The following is a 13,618-nucleotide window of genomic DNA, read 5'->3' as shown; positions in this document are numbered from 1 at the left end:
ATGATGATGTAACTAATGAAGTGTTGTAATTGGAAGGAATAAGGCTCGATATATCGGTCGTTCTCATACAGAAAGAACAGATTAGATTATTATTCACTATCTCAAGATCTCATTTATTAGACATAACATCTAATAATATAGATAGATATATTTAAAAGTAGAGAAGTCACTTGTAATGTCGCACGATACATCGCGCAGCGATATTAATTTCGAAACTTACATGAGGCGGTACCAAATATACGAAGAGAGAATAGAGTAAAACTGTGCATACACACTTCTTTCCCACTGCGTAAATTCGTCAATACTGCCACAGAAAGTAAGCATTCGCGCAATTGTGTCTGATTGCGCACAATTGTTCTACTTAGCAATAAATAAATATCCTTTAAAATGAATTTCGATCACATAAAATATCCGAAGCCGAAGGTACGTTTTATGGCGTCCCAGTAATACCTATCCCAATTTTCCTTCGTAGAGATCTCCTCGCTAAAAATTGTGATATTTTTGCATAATAATTTTTATCTTATCGATCAACAATACGGAGAAACAATATCGAAAAATCAATATTTATGTTTACCTAAGTGGAACACCAGTTTGCGTCAAAATGACCTCGGTATGATCGTTCTTCTCGCAGATATCGATTGTTACGTTGCTAAAATGTCCGGACGGCCATTGTTTACAGCGCCATTTTTGGATAATCTTGGTCGGTGTAATTTCCACGAATTCACCATGAATATTACCACCAAACAGCTCAAATTGACCATGTTTCTTTGCTTCTAATTTGACCGGGTTTCTCGTAAAGGCTTGTACCATCTATAAAAATTAAAGACTCCACTGCAATTACTTGTGACTTTGTTTAAGCTAATGAGTCATTATGATATCTCAGTAATTTGCAATTATTACCTCAATTGAAGAGAGGACATTGTAAAACTCTTCCGCCCTACACTGGAACTTAACATTTTGCTTAATTGTAGTGGTTGAGATTTTACATCCTACTGTTTCATGATTGTTTGCTGGTGTTATCGCAGTATTCATCTGCATCTGAAAAGAAAAAAAATTGTTAGTTGCATTTATAATTCCTTTACATCATAGACATATTACCTTAACATTAAAACCAGATGTTATATTTGAGATATTTTCCTTTATGTTATCTTTTTTGGGAAGTATCATTCCTTTCGTGAACTCTGTAAAAAAGAGAGAAATAGAAATTATACATAAATGCTCTTAAATATAATATGTAATACTTTATATCATAAAAATTAAAAAATTATCTTACCTTCTTTTAAAGAAGATACATATTTTTTCAATTTTTCTCTTATTGCATCCTTCCCTTTTGTATGCAAAAATTGTTTTACTTTTTCCCCTTCATCCGTACTATCTTTTAATGTAATCTCAATCTAATTAAATTACAAAACAGCATCAATATAATTTCAATGTAATGGATTTTATGTTTGCATACACACAATTATATGTATGTCTACATACACACAATTTAATAAAAAATACTTACATCTACTTCGCTGATGTCATTTTCCTCAGAAAGATTAGGAATATTAATTTTACCCTCAATTTTCTCACTTGAATCCTCTTTTGATGTCCATTTAAGCACAATATTCCATTCATAGAAGAAAATAAGTTTTCCTTTCCTATTATTTGCTACTGCTTCGCCTTCACATTTTTCCATTTCAGTTATTTTACACAAAACTACAAATTAAATAATATTTATGAAAAATATATATAATTATGATAATAAAAATATAAATATATAATAATAAAAGTATATGTATTACCCAAAATTTTCTCTTCTATATTTGACATTTATTTATATTCAAATACTATTTAACTATATGTATATACTATTAAACTATAAGTATATATGTATAACTATATGTATATATCATTTAACTATAAGTACATAGCTATAAATATATACAAATATACCTCCATCTCCTTTAATTTCGGAATTTACAAAAAGTTCCTTCAACTTTTCTTGTGACCATGCACAGGCATTTTTTTCCGTCCTGTAATATAAAATTTTTGTAAAATAATAAAATAATAATATAAGTATATAAAAGTTGTATGAAAATAAGATAGAAATATATAGATATATATACTTTAAAACTTTGATAGATTTACAAGAATAAGATAGTATTACAACATAAAGGATTTTGATATCAGTGACTTAAAATAGATAGAAATAAAGATATATTTTAATTATCATAAAGTATAATTATATTTATTAACATACCAATGCCAATTATTGACATTAGTTGCATCAGGCCTTTCTTCTACGATCCAACGTGGATCACCTTCGCCCCATTTTGCCATGCTTCTAAGTAGTAACTAAGATGCCAAGAACACAGGCAATACTCTAGAACTCAACAGAAAATTCAAACCTATAATACTAATTAAAATCATGGAAGAAACTTTTTCAAATACTTTAATTGATTCCAAGAAGGTTTATATAGATATAACCTACAACTTAAATAATGACAAAGCGATTTTCTGTGATGTTATTGCTAATAAATATCTCGTCGGTAAGATGAATTTAAGATTTTTGACAAGTATAAATTGTTCAAAGTTGAGCTACTTACTACTGTTAGAAAAATGCTTCAAGACTTGGATGTCCGGTCGTGTTTTTTGTGACAGTCGACAACGTTTCAAAGGTTGTCTCGTATATGTTTCGATACCAGACTTCGCCGAAGGAGTCGAATAACGTTGACAGAATGCGTGATCAAGTTAATAATTTCGATGATGCTGGTATTCTTCGCGAATTGCTCTGCAACGCCGAAACTACCGTAACCCGTAAGGTCAACTCCACACATGAAACGCGAACTGAAAAGCGTTCTCAAGCATTCTGGAAACTTCAGGCATGAAGCGTGCGATGATATCAAGATGACGTCTCACATGCGAATTTTGGATCACTGGCGATAAAAAAAGTTACTAAACGATTAATCTCTAGGAACTTTTCACCGCGGACAAGCTCCATTTGCAATGATCCGATCAGAAACCACGTGTGAGTGCGACATCTTAATATTATCTTGTCCATGCTTCAAATATTCAAGATGTCTCGAACGCGCGCCTTCGATCCTTCGCTTCAATAATTTCGGAGAGTTTATAAAATGCGTAAGTAAAAAGAGAAGCCTTTTGTCTTGTTCACTTGCAGACAATATTCTTGGAAATTAAATTTCATCAATATATTTAATAATTTATAACGCGATTTTCGTTATAAACGCAAAGTTCCCTTGATAAGATTACCACGTTTCAAGTCTCGATATATCTCGATATAAAATCATCTGATAGTTTTTCGAATGCTTATCTGTGGATAATATTTATTCTCGATGTCTTAATTTGTCGATAAGTTTATTAATAATACTAGAAAATTCATGATATTTATTCCAAGACACGTTTGCATCATCGATGGGATATACTATATTCATGCTACTATACTCACACGAAAGATTTAAAGATGCTACTATATTACAATCGCATAAAAAAAAGTGTAGCATATAAATTATTATCGGAGAATTATTATCGAAGAAAATAAAGAAATCTCATTATTTTCCTCAAATTATTTATTACGCATTATAAATAAAATGATAGTTGTCATTGTCATGGCAAACGTTTCGTTCATGTTTGTTCTCCGAACGAAAGATCATCCGCATTGTCCGTTACATCATTTATTCGGGTCGCATAACTCGAATGCCCGCAAAGTATTATTCGTTCTAGCATCCGACAACTTCGCTAATTACTCGATAATTCGATTGCTTGCGAAACACGATCGAGCTCGTGATGTATTTATATAAGAATTGTCTTTACAATAATAGTAGTTAATCTTCTCGGAATGCGTTTAAAGATCGGTGCTTAACCACGAAAGAGTTAAGGCCTTAATATCTGTAGCCTTCATCCTGTCCTCCCGGTCCTCCTGGCGCGGGATAAGTCGCGGTCCCTTCGTATCGTATCATCGGCCGATATCCGGCCTGATCGGCGACGTAGTCGACAATCTGGGTCCTACCGTCCGGTAGTAGCACGTGATAAGTCCCGGTGGCCTCCATGTCCTTCCTCATCTCGCGATGACCGAAGTCCAGAGCAGCCGCCGCATCTTGAACCTCGTACGAGAACTCGTAGTTTGCCGGATCCTATATCAATTTTATTAAGAACGTTCGATCACGCTTTCGGGGAAAATGTCGTAAAAAATTATATTTCAGGAAAATAATAAAAAAACATATCGAGATAAATTTCCGATGAATCGTGTCATTTTTTATTATCAAGAATTTTTTTCTTGTCCGAAAATACCGTAATACATACTTACACCGGCCCATTCATCCGGATGACCGGTCCCCCCTCCTCCTGCAGCTGGTCGAGAGCTGGGTGGAAGATAGGCCGGGCCTTGCGGTTCGTTCCGAACTCCTACCAAGACCATCGCTAAAAGTACCGCCTGTTCGAAAGAAGAGCGTGGAAACTTGCATACGTTTAACGAGATAAAAAAATCTTATTTTAACAAACTAACGTGAAACGGTGATTCTACATAACGGTAAGAATAATTTTAACACAAATAAAACCTAAAGCATCGTACATTAATTTATACATGTCATTGAATATTTCGAATTTTGTGCATTTCAGAAATTTATTTAATGTTTTATAAATTTGTTTAATAAAAATTAAATTTTTTATATCTGCATCATGTAAACAATATTTTAAAACTTTTAGTTGTTATTGGTACGATTATTATTGAAAAATAATTGGAAAAAAATTTCTTTTTTTAGGATTCTAGCTTGTTCACTGATTTGTGTAAAACTTGGCGAAATTTTAGCGAATTACACGAAATGCTTTAACGAGAAGTGCTTGTAACAAGTACCAACCTTCCGAATCATTAGCAATTCGGTGGAATTCTACGAGCGTTCAGAAAACTGAGATGACTCGACGCAAACGATTCGGTTTTATAGCGACCAATTCGATCGTGACGAAGATGGAGATGGAAAATGCAATAGTTATTTCGAGAAGCTCTCTCTAATGCGATCGTAAAACCTCTAATTATGGTTAATAATAAAACCGCAGATTTCTGGAGGCTCTAATCATTCGTTCGGCATAATTGCAACAGTTCCTGATTCTGTGCAATACTATTATTATATCAGACATACAAAATCGCGTCTCTTCCTCTTAATTGTAATTTTAGAGTAATTTAATAACTGGAGATATTCACGTGTGTTATATATTTCGGGGCTAAATATAATCTTTCAATTTAAAAAAAAAATATATAAAATTTTCCGTGAAATTTATCATGTACAATTACTTATAAATTTATTTGTTATTATAAATTAATTTATTTTTTATTTATTAATTTATATTACTTATTATACTATATTAGATATACTTATTATACTATATTTAGATATATTTTAATGGTTTGTTAAATTTGACGTGAAAATCGCATTTGGCAATTTCCCACGACTGATTTGTTAATAGATTGGGGTTACCATATAATTTACACGAGTCTTACTCAACAGATAACAATAAGTTAAATTAATAGTTCTCTTTTTGATTGCGTCACCGTTCATCCTCTTAGATAGACTTGCGGCAACGTTTAAACATTGCGAAGTATCGCTAGATAACGTAATAGATATTGAATTAATATTGTAATAAACGGTACTACATTTCAGCCACGAGATAAGATAGTTACTATCTCGTTATTAACTTTTACTTTTTTACGAATATTTGAGGGTAAACATGTTATATTAAAAATATCTTAATTTTTATCTTTTATGAGTATTTAAAGGTAAGAAAACATCATATTAAATATATCTTTTAAATTTGATGATAGATATTAATTTAAAATTTAAAGTTTAATTATGATTGTGCGCAACAATCTTAAACATGGCCCTAATTAATACTATAAACGTATAATCGACTTTTAAGTTTATCTATATCAAATTCTGTCTCGACTCTAAAAATATGCAAATATATGTTTATGGATAGAGATATATTTTAAAATATTTAATTCTTTGCCTGAATATTTCGTGTTAAAGATTAACTAAATTGATGAATATTAAAAAACTAGGCATCAAGATTCGTTATTTATTTTAATTAAAAATCTCATCTTTTAAAGACATGAAAACTGTAAATCTCTCTCTTTGTTTCTTCCTCGAGAAAATTTTATAATTATAAAATATAACAGAACTCTATATATATATAAATATATTCAATGACATGCCTATAAAATAATGTACAACGTACTTTAGTCTCTCTGTTAAAGTTCTTTCAAAACATTATCTTTAATTTTTTCAAAAATTAATTTAATAGCACAAATATCTTATCTTTAGTATCGGATGATTCAAATATTTCTTTGAAATCACGTCAAATCAAGTGCGAAGCACTCCTATTTGATAAGTCTCGTATGCGCGAAAGTAAAGCACTAAACTGATTAAAGGATTATAGAATATTATTACCACCAAAATCATTCAACAAAAACGATCGAAATATTATTGTAGCGTACGTGCTTTTTGTAAATAGAAGCGCGACCTTGACCGCTACAGCAGCGCCGAAAGCGCGCGACCTTCAGTTTGATTCGAGCTACCCTCGCGGTCGGACGCGTTGACGTGTCGCTCATTCGTCGCGAGTCGAGTGATAGACGTGCGGGTAAGACGTGTGTGATATCAAAATCGATTAATTCAATGATCGGAACAATGTGCGAGCATCGCGGACTGTGATAAAAGTGTGAAACTTTCAAATTCGTATGATCGCCGCATCGTAAAATGTCGATCCAACGCGGAGACGTGAAAATTGCGCAGTCGCGACTGGTCGTTTGTCGTTGAATCAAATTTTTTCCGGGCAATTGTAAGTTAATCGCGAGTAAAAAGTGCGTATCGATATTATGTGCGTCGCAATAAGTGATAGTCTGCAAAGATACATCGAGAATTTTCATGATGGAGCTCGGGATAATTCCAGAAAAAAGACCAGATTAAGAATACGACGTGAACTTTGCCGAGAATGTCGATTCGGGAGCGAAGGTTAAAGATGAAAATATCGCTCGATTATTCGCGATATATGACTTAAAGCATGTAAACGTCAGTGTATATTAATTAAATTTCCGAGATTAAATATCGTCTGCAAGCGAGCAATAATCGTGTAATATCGTGAGTGTCGAAAAGTGTCGCGTTTACGCCGACTCTTTTTCAAATATGTCAGTCGCATGCGCGTTTAATCTTCGCGAAATGTCGGTAATATCATCAAGAATTTGCCGAAACGTACTCGATATATTCGTCGTCGAGTATATTTTTTTCCGACTAAATAATACAAGTATATATCGCGTCGCGAGTGTTATGTGTGTGTGTGTGAATGGAATGTTGTGAAGAGACTCGACGAGGATAAACATCTGGGACGTCGCGGTTAAGCTCCCCCCTCCTTCCCAGTTCCAGGAACTAGGCGAGCAAAAGGTAAGCATGAATTTCTTAGAATCGAAACGTTATCTCTTCCTCACGATTTTCCACGTATTTCGCATAAAATAAATTCGGTAGCACCACTCTACTTTAGTTTTTAAAGCAAATGGATTATTATCGCGTACATTGATTTAATAGGTATATCGAAATGTTTTTTATGTATATTTCTGTATTTCTTAATATTTAATTAAAGTGTTAATAGATATATCGAAATTTTTTTTATCTATACTTCTATATATTTCTTAATATTTAATTAAAATATTTTTTAAGGTAAATTTAATTAAAATACTTTTTTTTCACAAATATGAAAATTTATGAATCTGACAGTGAACTTATCGTAAGGAAGAGATCAAAACAGTTATATATATTATATTTAAAATGTGAGAGAAAATAATTTTATACATATATTCTTTTCTTTTTGCTTCTCAAATAATATCAGAAAAGAATTTATTAAATAATGAGTAAAAGAAATATATATTGCTATAGATAAATGCCGTATATAATCGCAATTAAATATCAAATATGCAAATATAAAAGAGTAATTTTTGCTTGCTTGTAATTTTTCTCAATTATTTAATTTTTATCTTAGGTAAAAATTAAATATTCAAATTAAAAAAGTAAATATTAAATTAACAAATATATATTTATACTTTAATTTTATTACGCAATTATAGTGAAATAAATATTGAAATATTTCTCACTTGTGTCAATTCCATTAGACAGTTAAAGGAATACTGGATAAAAAATGGGATAAGAAAATAATGTTTGACGCAGTGTTTATTATTATTTATTTTTATCGTATTATTTATATACGGCATGTTTATTATTACAAAACCGTTTATATATTCCTTCTATCTGTTAATTTAGAATGATAAAACGAATTAAAGAGTTGACTTAAAGTTGATTATAGTGACAATTTTGTTCGTTCGGAAAAAATTAATTTCTCTGACATCCTTATTATATAATCATGGAATATATTGTGCGTATTGAGATTTTTTAATTGGAGTACATACATTTCGATGCCATAATATAAGTCTTGTACTAGCACTAAACGATGAATTAAATAAGACTGCTACATCGATTTTAATACCGTGATTAATCGCACATATTCGTTTTGCAACGAGCACATATCGATGAACATATATCTTTTGGTATAAATTTTAATACGATTACATATGTAATGCTCGCGTGATTAATCACATATTTGTTTTGCAACGAGCACATCAATGTAACATATCTTTCGATAAAATTTTAATACGATTACGTCTACCTATATATTTGTATAAATTATCTATGTGCGTTAAGTACAAAATACGTTACAACTTTTACGTGAAGCAGGATATAGTCGGTCTCTATACAAGTTCGACTCGATCGAATATTTAGCGAGCAAACACTCGTTAATCTTTGGCAGCTCTAGTTTGTCTTTCCTTTCGCCTTGAAAGATAACATATGTGATCAAGAGAGGGAATTATCTTAACGTAACAAATTTCATTAAAAGCGCGGAGATAGTTTTTTTTTATTTTGCTTAAATTTTAATTTATCATCAAGTAATTGAATGGAGATAAATTTTATTATTTAAAAAATCGTAATTTCGAATAAATAAATCCGTGATCGAAAAGTTTCAATCTCGAGTATTTTACGCTTCGTGTAATATGTATATATAATATATCGATAAACTAGTCAAGAATTGAACGAAATATGTACAGATCTCTCGGGCTATAAACTTTATATCGTGAGTATATCCTGAGGAAATATAACCTACGCTCCTCAAACGTCTATAATACTGTTTCGTTTCTTCTCCACGTCCGCAGAATCCAAATCGTTGCCGAGGCTGCCGACTCGGCCTCTCAATCCGACACCACCGCCGACTTGACCGGTTGCTTTGAGCTTCTCTTGCATCTGCGCCAAGATATCTTGCATCCTTCGTATCTGCGAATCGCGAACGTGAGTCGATAGCGAGATAGCGCGAGTAGATGCATACATAAGGAAATATTTTGTAAAAAATAAATCGCAAACGCACGATCGTCCTAAATTCTAACACTCTTACCTCCTCGTCCTTCTGTAAAAGAAGTCTGTCGGTGTCGGATATACTGTTCTCGAAATGCGGTCCGGAATCTCTCTTTAGTTTACTATAAAACGAAAGAAAAAAACCTCGATTATTTATCCTCGATTATGAAAGGGATATTATAAACTATCTATCAAATGCAATCGAAGCGTAATAAGGAAGGGATATCGTGCACTTTTTTACTAGAAAATATCAATTTCACAACATTGTTCAATTTTCGTTAGAAGGATTAATACAAAATTAATTTCCGATTGAATTACCATACGATATCAAAATCATCGCAGACTATTAAATAACTAATAGTTGAAAATTATTGCGGATGCTTTTAATAATCATGCAAAGCGTACGGGATGTTCGAAAGCACATCGAACTCTCTTTGAAGAGAGCCAACGTATATTTATTCCATTAATTATTTACATATGTTTTATATTTTAATGTAAAAAATATTTGCAATGCTAAATGCGGATTAATCTTTGAAAGTAATTATTTTAATTACGTTACTTGGGAAATATCCCGTACGCATTGCGAACGCGATAGGCGTTCGAATTTATATACCTACTGAAAAATGCAATATTTATTTACATGCGTAAATACCTCCGTTCCCGAATCGCTTGCTGTGAAATTTGAGAAATACATTGGGCCCGAAAATTCTCGTAGTGAACGTCCTGCGTGACGTCCTTTAAATCCTGCATATGCGTCGATATTAGCATCGTCCTTAGTTTGACGAAGTCACTGTGCTTCGGGTTCTCGACTATGATCAATCAGAATCGAGACGTTAAAGATCGAGTATGGGAAGGCGAAAGCCAGAGAAGTATTTAATGCATTCAACCCCTTCAGCTTTCGAATATGCTAATTGAATTGTCGCTGATTGAATATATACTCGTCGAAAGGTTAAGCTTCAGAGGCTTTTGCCAATTACGACTTTAATTCCTAACTGCTTTCATTCCGGCTTCGTTTCCTACTTGACAATTCGATCGAGAAGCTAGGTATTCTTCTAATAAGAGACATCGAACACATTAAAAATCTCTGTGTTCTGAATCGGCGATTCTTTTGAAGCTATTGCACCAAAGTGCACTTTCGATTCTTTCGCAAACACTGCTCATTAGCGAGGATTTATTTTATAATGATAATTACATTGTGTCTTTCGACGATCGAACAGAAGTTTTCGTCGCAAACGTGAGACGTTAATTTATTTTCGAAACAATATAATGCAGCGACGTGAAAAAATTGATTTTCCAAAATTATATTATACTTACCCTTGCAGTGGGTGGAATGAGTACAATCGAAAAATATTAATTTTACGTAGAATATAAAAGTTCACCTTCCACTACGCCCCACGGATATTGTCGACCGCGGACTTTTCTCCCAGCAACTTCCAAGACCGTCGAGCTTCCGACAATCGCGAACGGTATACAGGCTTTCAACTCTTTATCCTGCTGCTTGAATTCTTCGTCCTCGTCGCTGTCGCAATCCGGGAATTGATATATCTATGTGCGAAAAGTTATTTATATATATATATATATATATATATATATATATATATATATATATATATATATATATATATATTGTACAAACAAACTGTATAGGATTTTATACTGGAGATAAAATTTGCATCATTTAAAATTAATAATCGAAATATTAAAGTTGAAATTTTGCCACGTTACCTGAATCTCGTGCTCCTCGATATCTGCCAAAATGCGTTCTTTCAACTTTTTCACCTCGTGAGTGGTTAAAGTATCCGCTTTCGCTATCACGGGAACGACGTTAACTTTTCGATGTAAACGCCTCAATACCTCGAGATCAATTTGCCTGAGGCTGCAAAGAGATAAACTCGGGATTAGAGTAAGAAAATTGAACTCGTATTATATTAAAGTTTCATTAATTGCTATCGTGCGAGATAATTATTTTTCAATACGTAATATAAAGTAGAAATGTCGAATTGGAATGTTTGAATGTTACCACATACCCGTGACCATATGGTGGTATAAAGTACAGACAACAGTGTACTCTGTTATCTTGAATATTTTTCCTATTTAATCCACTTTCGTCCGTAAAATATTGGCGAAATTGTTCGTCTATGTAAGCCGAACACGCTTTCCACGTGTCCTCGCAATTTACCGCATCGCCGAATCCTTGAACAGTATTATTACTTGTAACATTTTTTACAGAAAATCGATATATCGCGAATATTTATAAAATTGCAATCTACAAAATTATTTTTACTAAACTATTTTTTACTTGTATATAAAATTATTTTCTTTTATTTAGAAAATTCCTTAAATAGTATCCTTGCAATATATTTTACAAAAAATCGATATATCGCGCGTATATTTATAAAATTGTATTTTATAAAATTAATATCGTTATTTTTACAAAATTATTTTTTATTTACGTATACAATTATTCTTTATTTATAAAATTAAATCAATGTGTGTTATCGACATATAGAGACATTGTATATGTAATTTGTTTAGTCTGATCGTACGAAAAAAGGAAAAAAAACATATTCTTCTCACCTGGCGTGTCTACGATCGTTAAACGGAGCCGAACGCCGCGCTCTTCTATATCCATTGTCTTTTTCTCGATAGAGGTGGTCTTAGCCACGCGCTCTGAAAGAGTGTACGATGAATATTTATCGACTTCTCCTCGAGATCGGGACGAGCGGTTTGCCAACGATGCAAGCTGATCAAATATTTTTCGCGTGTCAATAACTCGTGGAGAGCGTGCGGAAAATACATATCAGAGAGGGCGACCGTCTGCGAGTTGACGTTTACGCCCCCGTAATTACCGATTCCGATTACATCGTCGAACATAACGCTCGATCGAAGAGATTGATCGATGGCGAGACAATGGTTTTTTGTCTCATCGATAATTTTCCGCGGAAATTTACAAGTAGATTGCGAAGAATAAATTACACGCACCTGCCGCATCCGGAATTCGTCGGTCTTTGTACAGATCTCCGAGAAACAGGCTGTTTATGAGCGTCGACTTGCCGAGGCCGGTCTCACCCAACACCATCAGGGTGAACTCGAAGCCCCTCTTCACCGATTTTCGGTGTACTTGCTCCGGTAGCGTCGCGAAACCGATATAATCCCTGTCTTACTGAGCGAAACAAAAGATGATTTATATCGCAACGTCAATATTCCATCGCCAATTAAATCTCTCGATAGAAATATTAAACTCTCAAAGAATCAATAGCGTTTTGCGGGATTCAAATTCGTCGAGGGATATAAAACTCGCAAGAGCGTAGCCCCGTAAAGTCACGTATATCGAGGCATTTCGTCCGGTGTTAATAAATACCGCGTCTCACCCCTGCATAATTTACGTCACGACGAGGAGAGCCGACCTCGATATCAACTCGAGGAGAGGAACGATTTCGCGTCTATCGAGATCAAACTACCGAGATTAAATCAAGATAAAAACGCCCCTTTTTTTCTCTCCGCTTTTCTCTCAATAAAACGTTTACGTACCACCGGACATAATGGCAGCATCTAAGGACGCTTCGATGCGACGACCATAAGCATAAACGTCGAACAAACGCACTAAGGCCGAGGGCGGCTCGTGAATGCCTCGGTTCGTCCGGTCGACTTGCGCTGGCGCACTGTCGACCGGCCGATCAATAGTCGGTCGTGCTCTCCTACGAATGCACTTCTCTCGCCAGGCGCGGGCTGTGCACGCCGAGGGAGAGGTTATAAGCCCGAGCCGGGCGTGTATGGCGCGTGCGGAATAAATAGCAACATTATCAGCGCGCCCGTTGTTTCACTAACGGTTGTAACAGACGGAAGAACGGAAATGACACCGCTTGACGCGGCGGCCCTGATTATGTGCGCTGCTCGCACGCATGGCAAGTAACACGGTACTCGTGAAAAAATTATTATTACCGCGTGGTCCTTCGGATATAGAATAATAAAATATTGGAATATAGAAGTATCGAAATAAATCGAGCTTTTTGATGATATATGATCGAAATTCTTATATTATTTATGGTGATGTTTTTTTTCATCATCTTTTAATTGCGGTGCTTCTAGAAAATATAAATATATTTCTATTCTATTATATATATATTATATAAATATATATATATTTCTATTCTAAGAAAATATAAATATATTTATAT

General features: G+C 33.7%; 4 protein-coding genes across 14 annotated transcripts in view; 1 reads left to right on the top strand and 3 right to left on the bottom strand.

Moving 5' to 3' along the window:
* Positions 1-86: 86 nt before the first annotated feature.
* LOC145965816 (activator of 90 kDa heat shock protein ATPase homolog 1) lies at positions 87-2,866 on the bottom strand. The gene is made up of 9 exons (XM_083089521.1): positions 2,592-2,866; positions 2,246-2,374; positions 1,939-2,018; positions 1,508-1,701; positions 1,274-1,394; positions 1,099-1,181; positions 901-1,038; positions 575-810; positions 87-483 (listed from the first exon to the last, which is right to left on the bottom strand). The coding sequence occupies exons 2-9, from the start codon at positions 2,323-2,325 to the stop codon at positions 399-401; spliced, it is 1,017 nt and encodes a 338-aa protein (XP_082945647.1). The 5' UTR covers positions 2,326-2,374; positions 2,592-2,866; the 3' UTR covers positions 87-398.
* Positions 2,867-3,608: 742 nt separating this feature from the next.
* On the bottom strand, positions 3,609-4,493 carry LOC145965199 (pro-resilin). The gene is made up of 2 exons (XM_083088589.1): positions 4,310-4,493; positions 3,609-4,136 (listed from the first exon to the last, which is right to left on the bottom strand). The coding sequence occupies exons 1-2, from the start codon at positions 4,418-4,420 to the stop codon at positions 3,885-3,887; spliced, it is 363 nt and encodes a 120-aa protein (XP_082944715.1). The 5' UTR covers positions 4,421-4,493; the 3' UTR covers positions 3,609-3,884.
* Positions 4,494-6,566: 2,073 nt separating this feature from the next.
* The window catches only part of Gluclalpha (glycine receptor alpha 1), a 91,282-nt gene continuing 84,230 nt past the window's right edge, over positions 6,567-13,618 (top strand). For 5 of the 9 annotated variants that reach the window (XM_083087867.1, XM_083087868.1, XM_083087864.1 and 2 more), the window contains exon 1: positions 6,568-7,430. The gene's annotated coding sequence lies outside the window, so the exon portion shown is untranslated. Of the gene's footprint in view, positions 7,431-13,618 lie in introns of all 9 variants that reach the window. The other 4 variants (XM_083087876.1, XM_083087875.1, XM_083087869.1 and 1 more) reach the window with 3 other exon arrangements.
* Positions 8,205-13,135, bottom strand: LOC145964778 (septin-2-like). 3 transcript variants are annotated; one of them, XM_083087877.1, is made up of 9 exons: positions 12,972-13,135; positions 12,423-12,599; positions 12,018-12,110; positions 11,468-11,633; positions 11,166-11,316; positions 10,820-10,985; positions 10,081-10,249; positions 9,481-9,562; positions 8,205-9,362 (listed from the first exon to the last, which is right to left on the bottom strand). In XM_083087877.1, exons 1-9 carry the CDS (start codon positions 12,979-12,981, stop codon positions 9,201-9,203), a joined length of 1,176 nt encoding a protein of 391 aa, XP_082944003.1. In that variant the 5' UTR covers positions 12,982-13,135; the 3' UTR covers positions 8,205-9,200. The 3 variants fall into 3 exon arrangements, with proteins under 3 accessions (XP_082944003.1, XP_082944005.1, XP_082944004.1); XM_083087879.1 differs by having other exon boundaries at positions 12,423-12,603; positions 12,972-13,134; XM_083087878.1 differs by having other exon boundaries at positions 10,093-10,249; positions 12,972-13,129.

The sequence above is a fragment of the Camponotus vicinus genome, unplaced genomic scaffold (assembly GCF_025532165.1).
Source record: "Camponotus vicinus isolate PSW18456_S1 unplaced genomic scaffold, iyCamVici1.0 SCAF_14, whole genome shotgun sequence".
NCBI classification, from domain to species: domain Eukaryota; kingdom Metazoa; phylum Arthropoda; class Insecta; order Hymenoptera; family Formicidae; genus Camponotus; species Camponotus vicinus.
The sequence above is the reverse complement of the archived record's forward strand: the minus strand, read 5'-3'. Positions and strand labels throughout refer to the sequence as shown.

Bases quoted from the DNA above. Each gene is read 5' to 3' on its own strand.
- LOC145964778 (XM_083087877.1), bottom strand. The intron at 11,634-12,017 runs GTGAGAAGAATA...ATACTGTTCAAG, and splicing joins AACGATCGTAGACACGCCAG to GATTCGGCGATGCGGTAAAT. The intron at 11,317-11,467 runs GTATGTGGTAAC...ATCTCTTTGCAG, and splicing joins ATACCACCATATGGTCACGG to CCTCAGGCAAATTGATCTCG.
- LOC145965816 (XM_083089521.1), bottom strand. From the start codon at position 2,325: ATGGCAAAATGGGGCGAAGGTGATCCACGTTGGATCGTAGAAGAAAGG. The intron at 1,395-1,507 runs GTAAGTATTTTT...TAATTTAATTAG, and splicing joins ATGACATCAGCGAAGTAGAT to ATTGAGATTACATTAAAAGA. The intron at 1,182-1,273 runs GTAAGATAATTT...TCTTTTTTACAG, and splicing joins TGTATCTTCTTTAAAAGAAG to AGTTCACGAAAGGAATGATA.
- LOC145965199 (XM_083088589.1), bottom strand. From the start codon at position 4,420: ATGGTCTTGGTAGGAGTTCGGAACGAACCGCAAGGCCCGGCCTATCTT. The intron at 4,137-4,309 runs GTAAGTATGTAT...AAATTGATATAG, and splicing joins ATCCGGATGAATGGGCCGGT to GATCCGGCAAACTACGAGTT.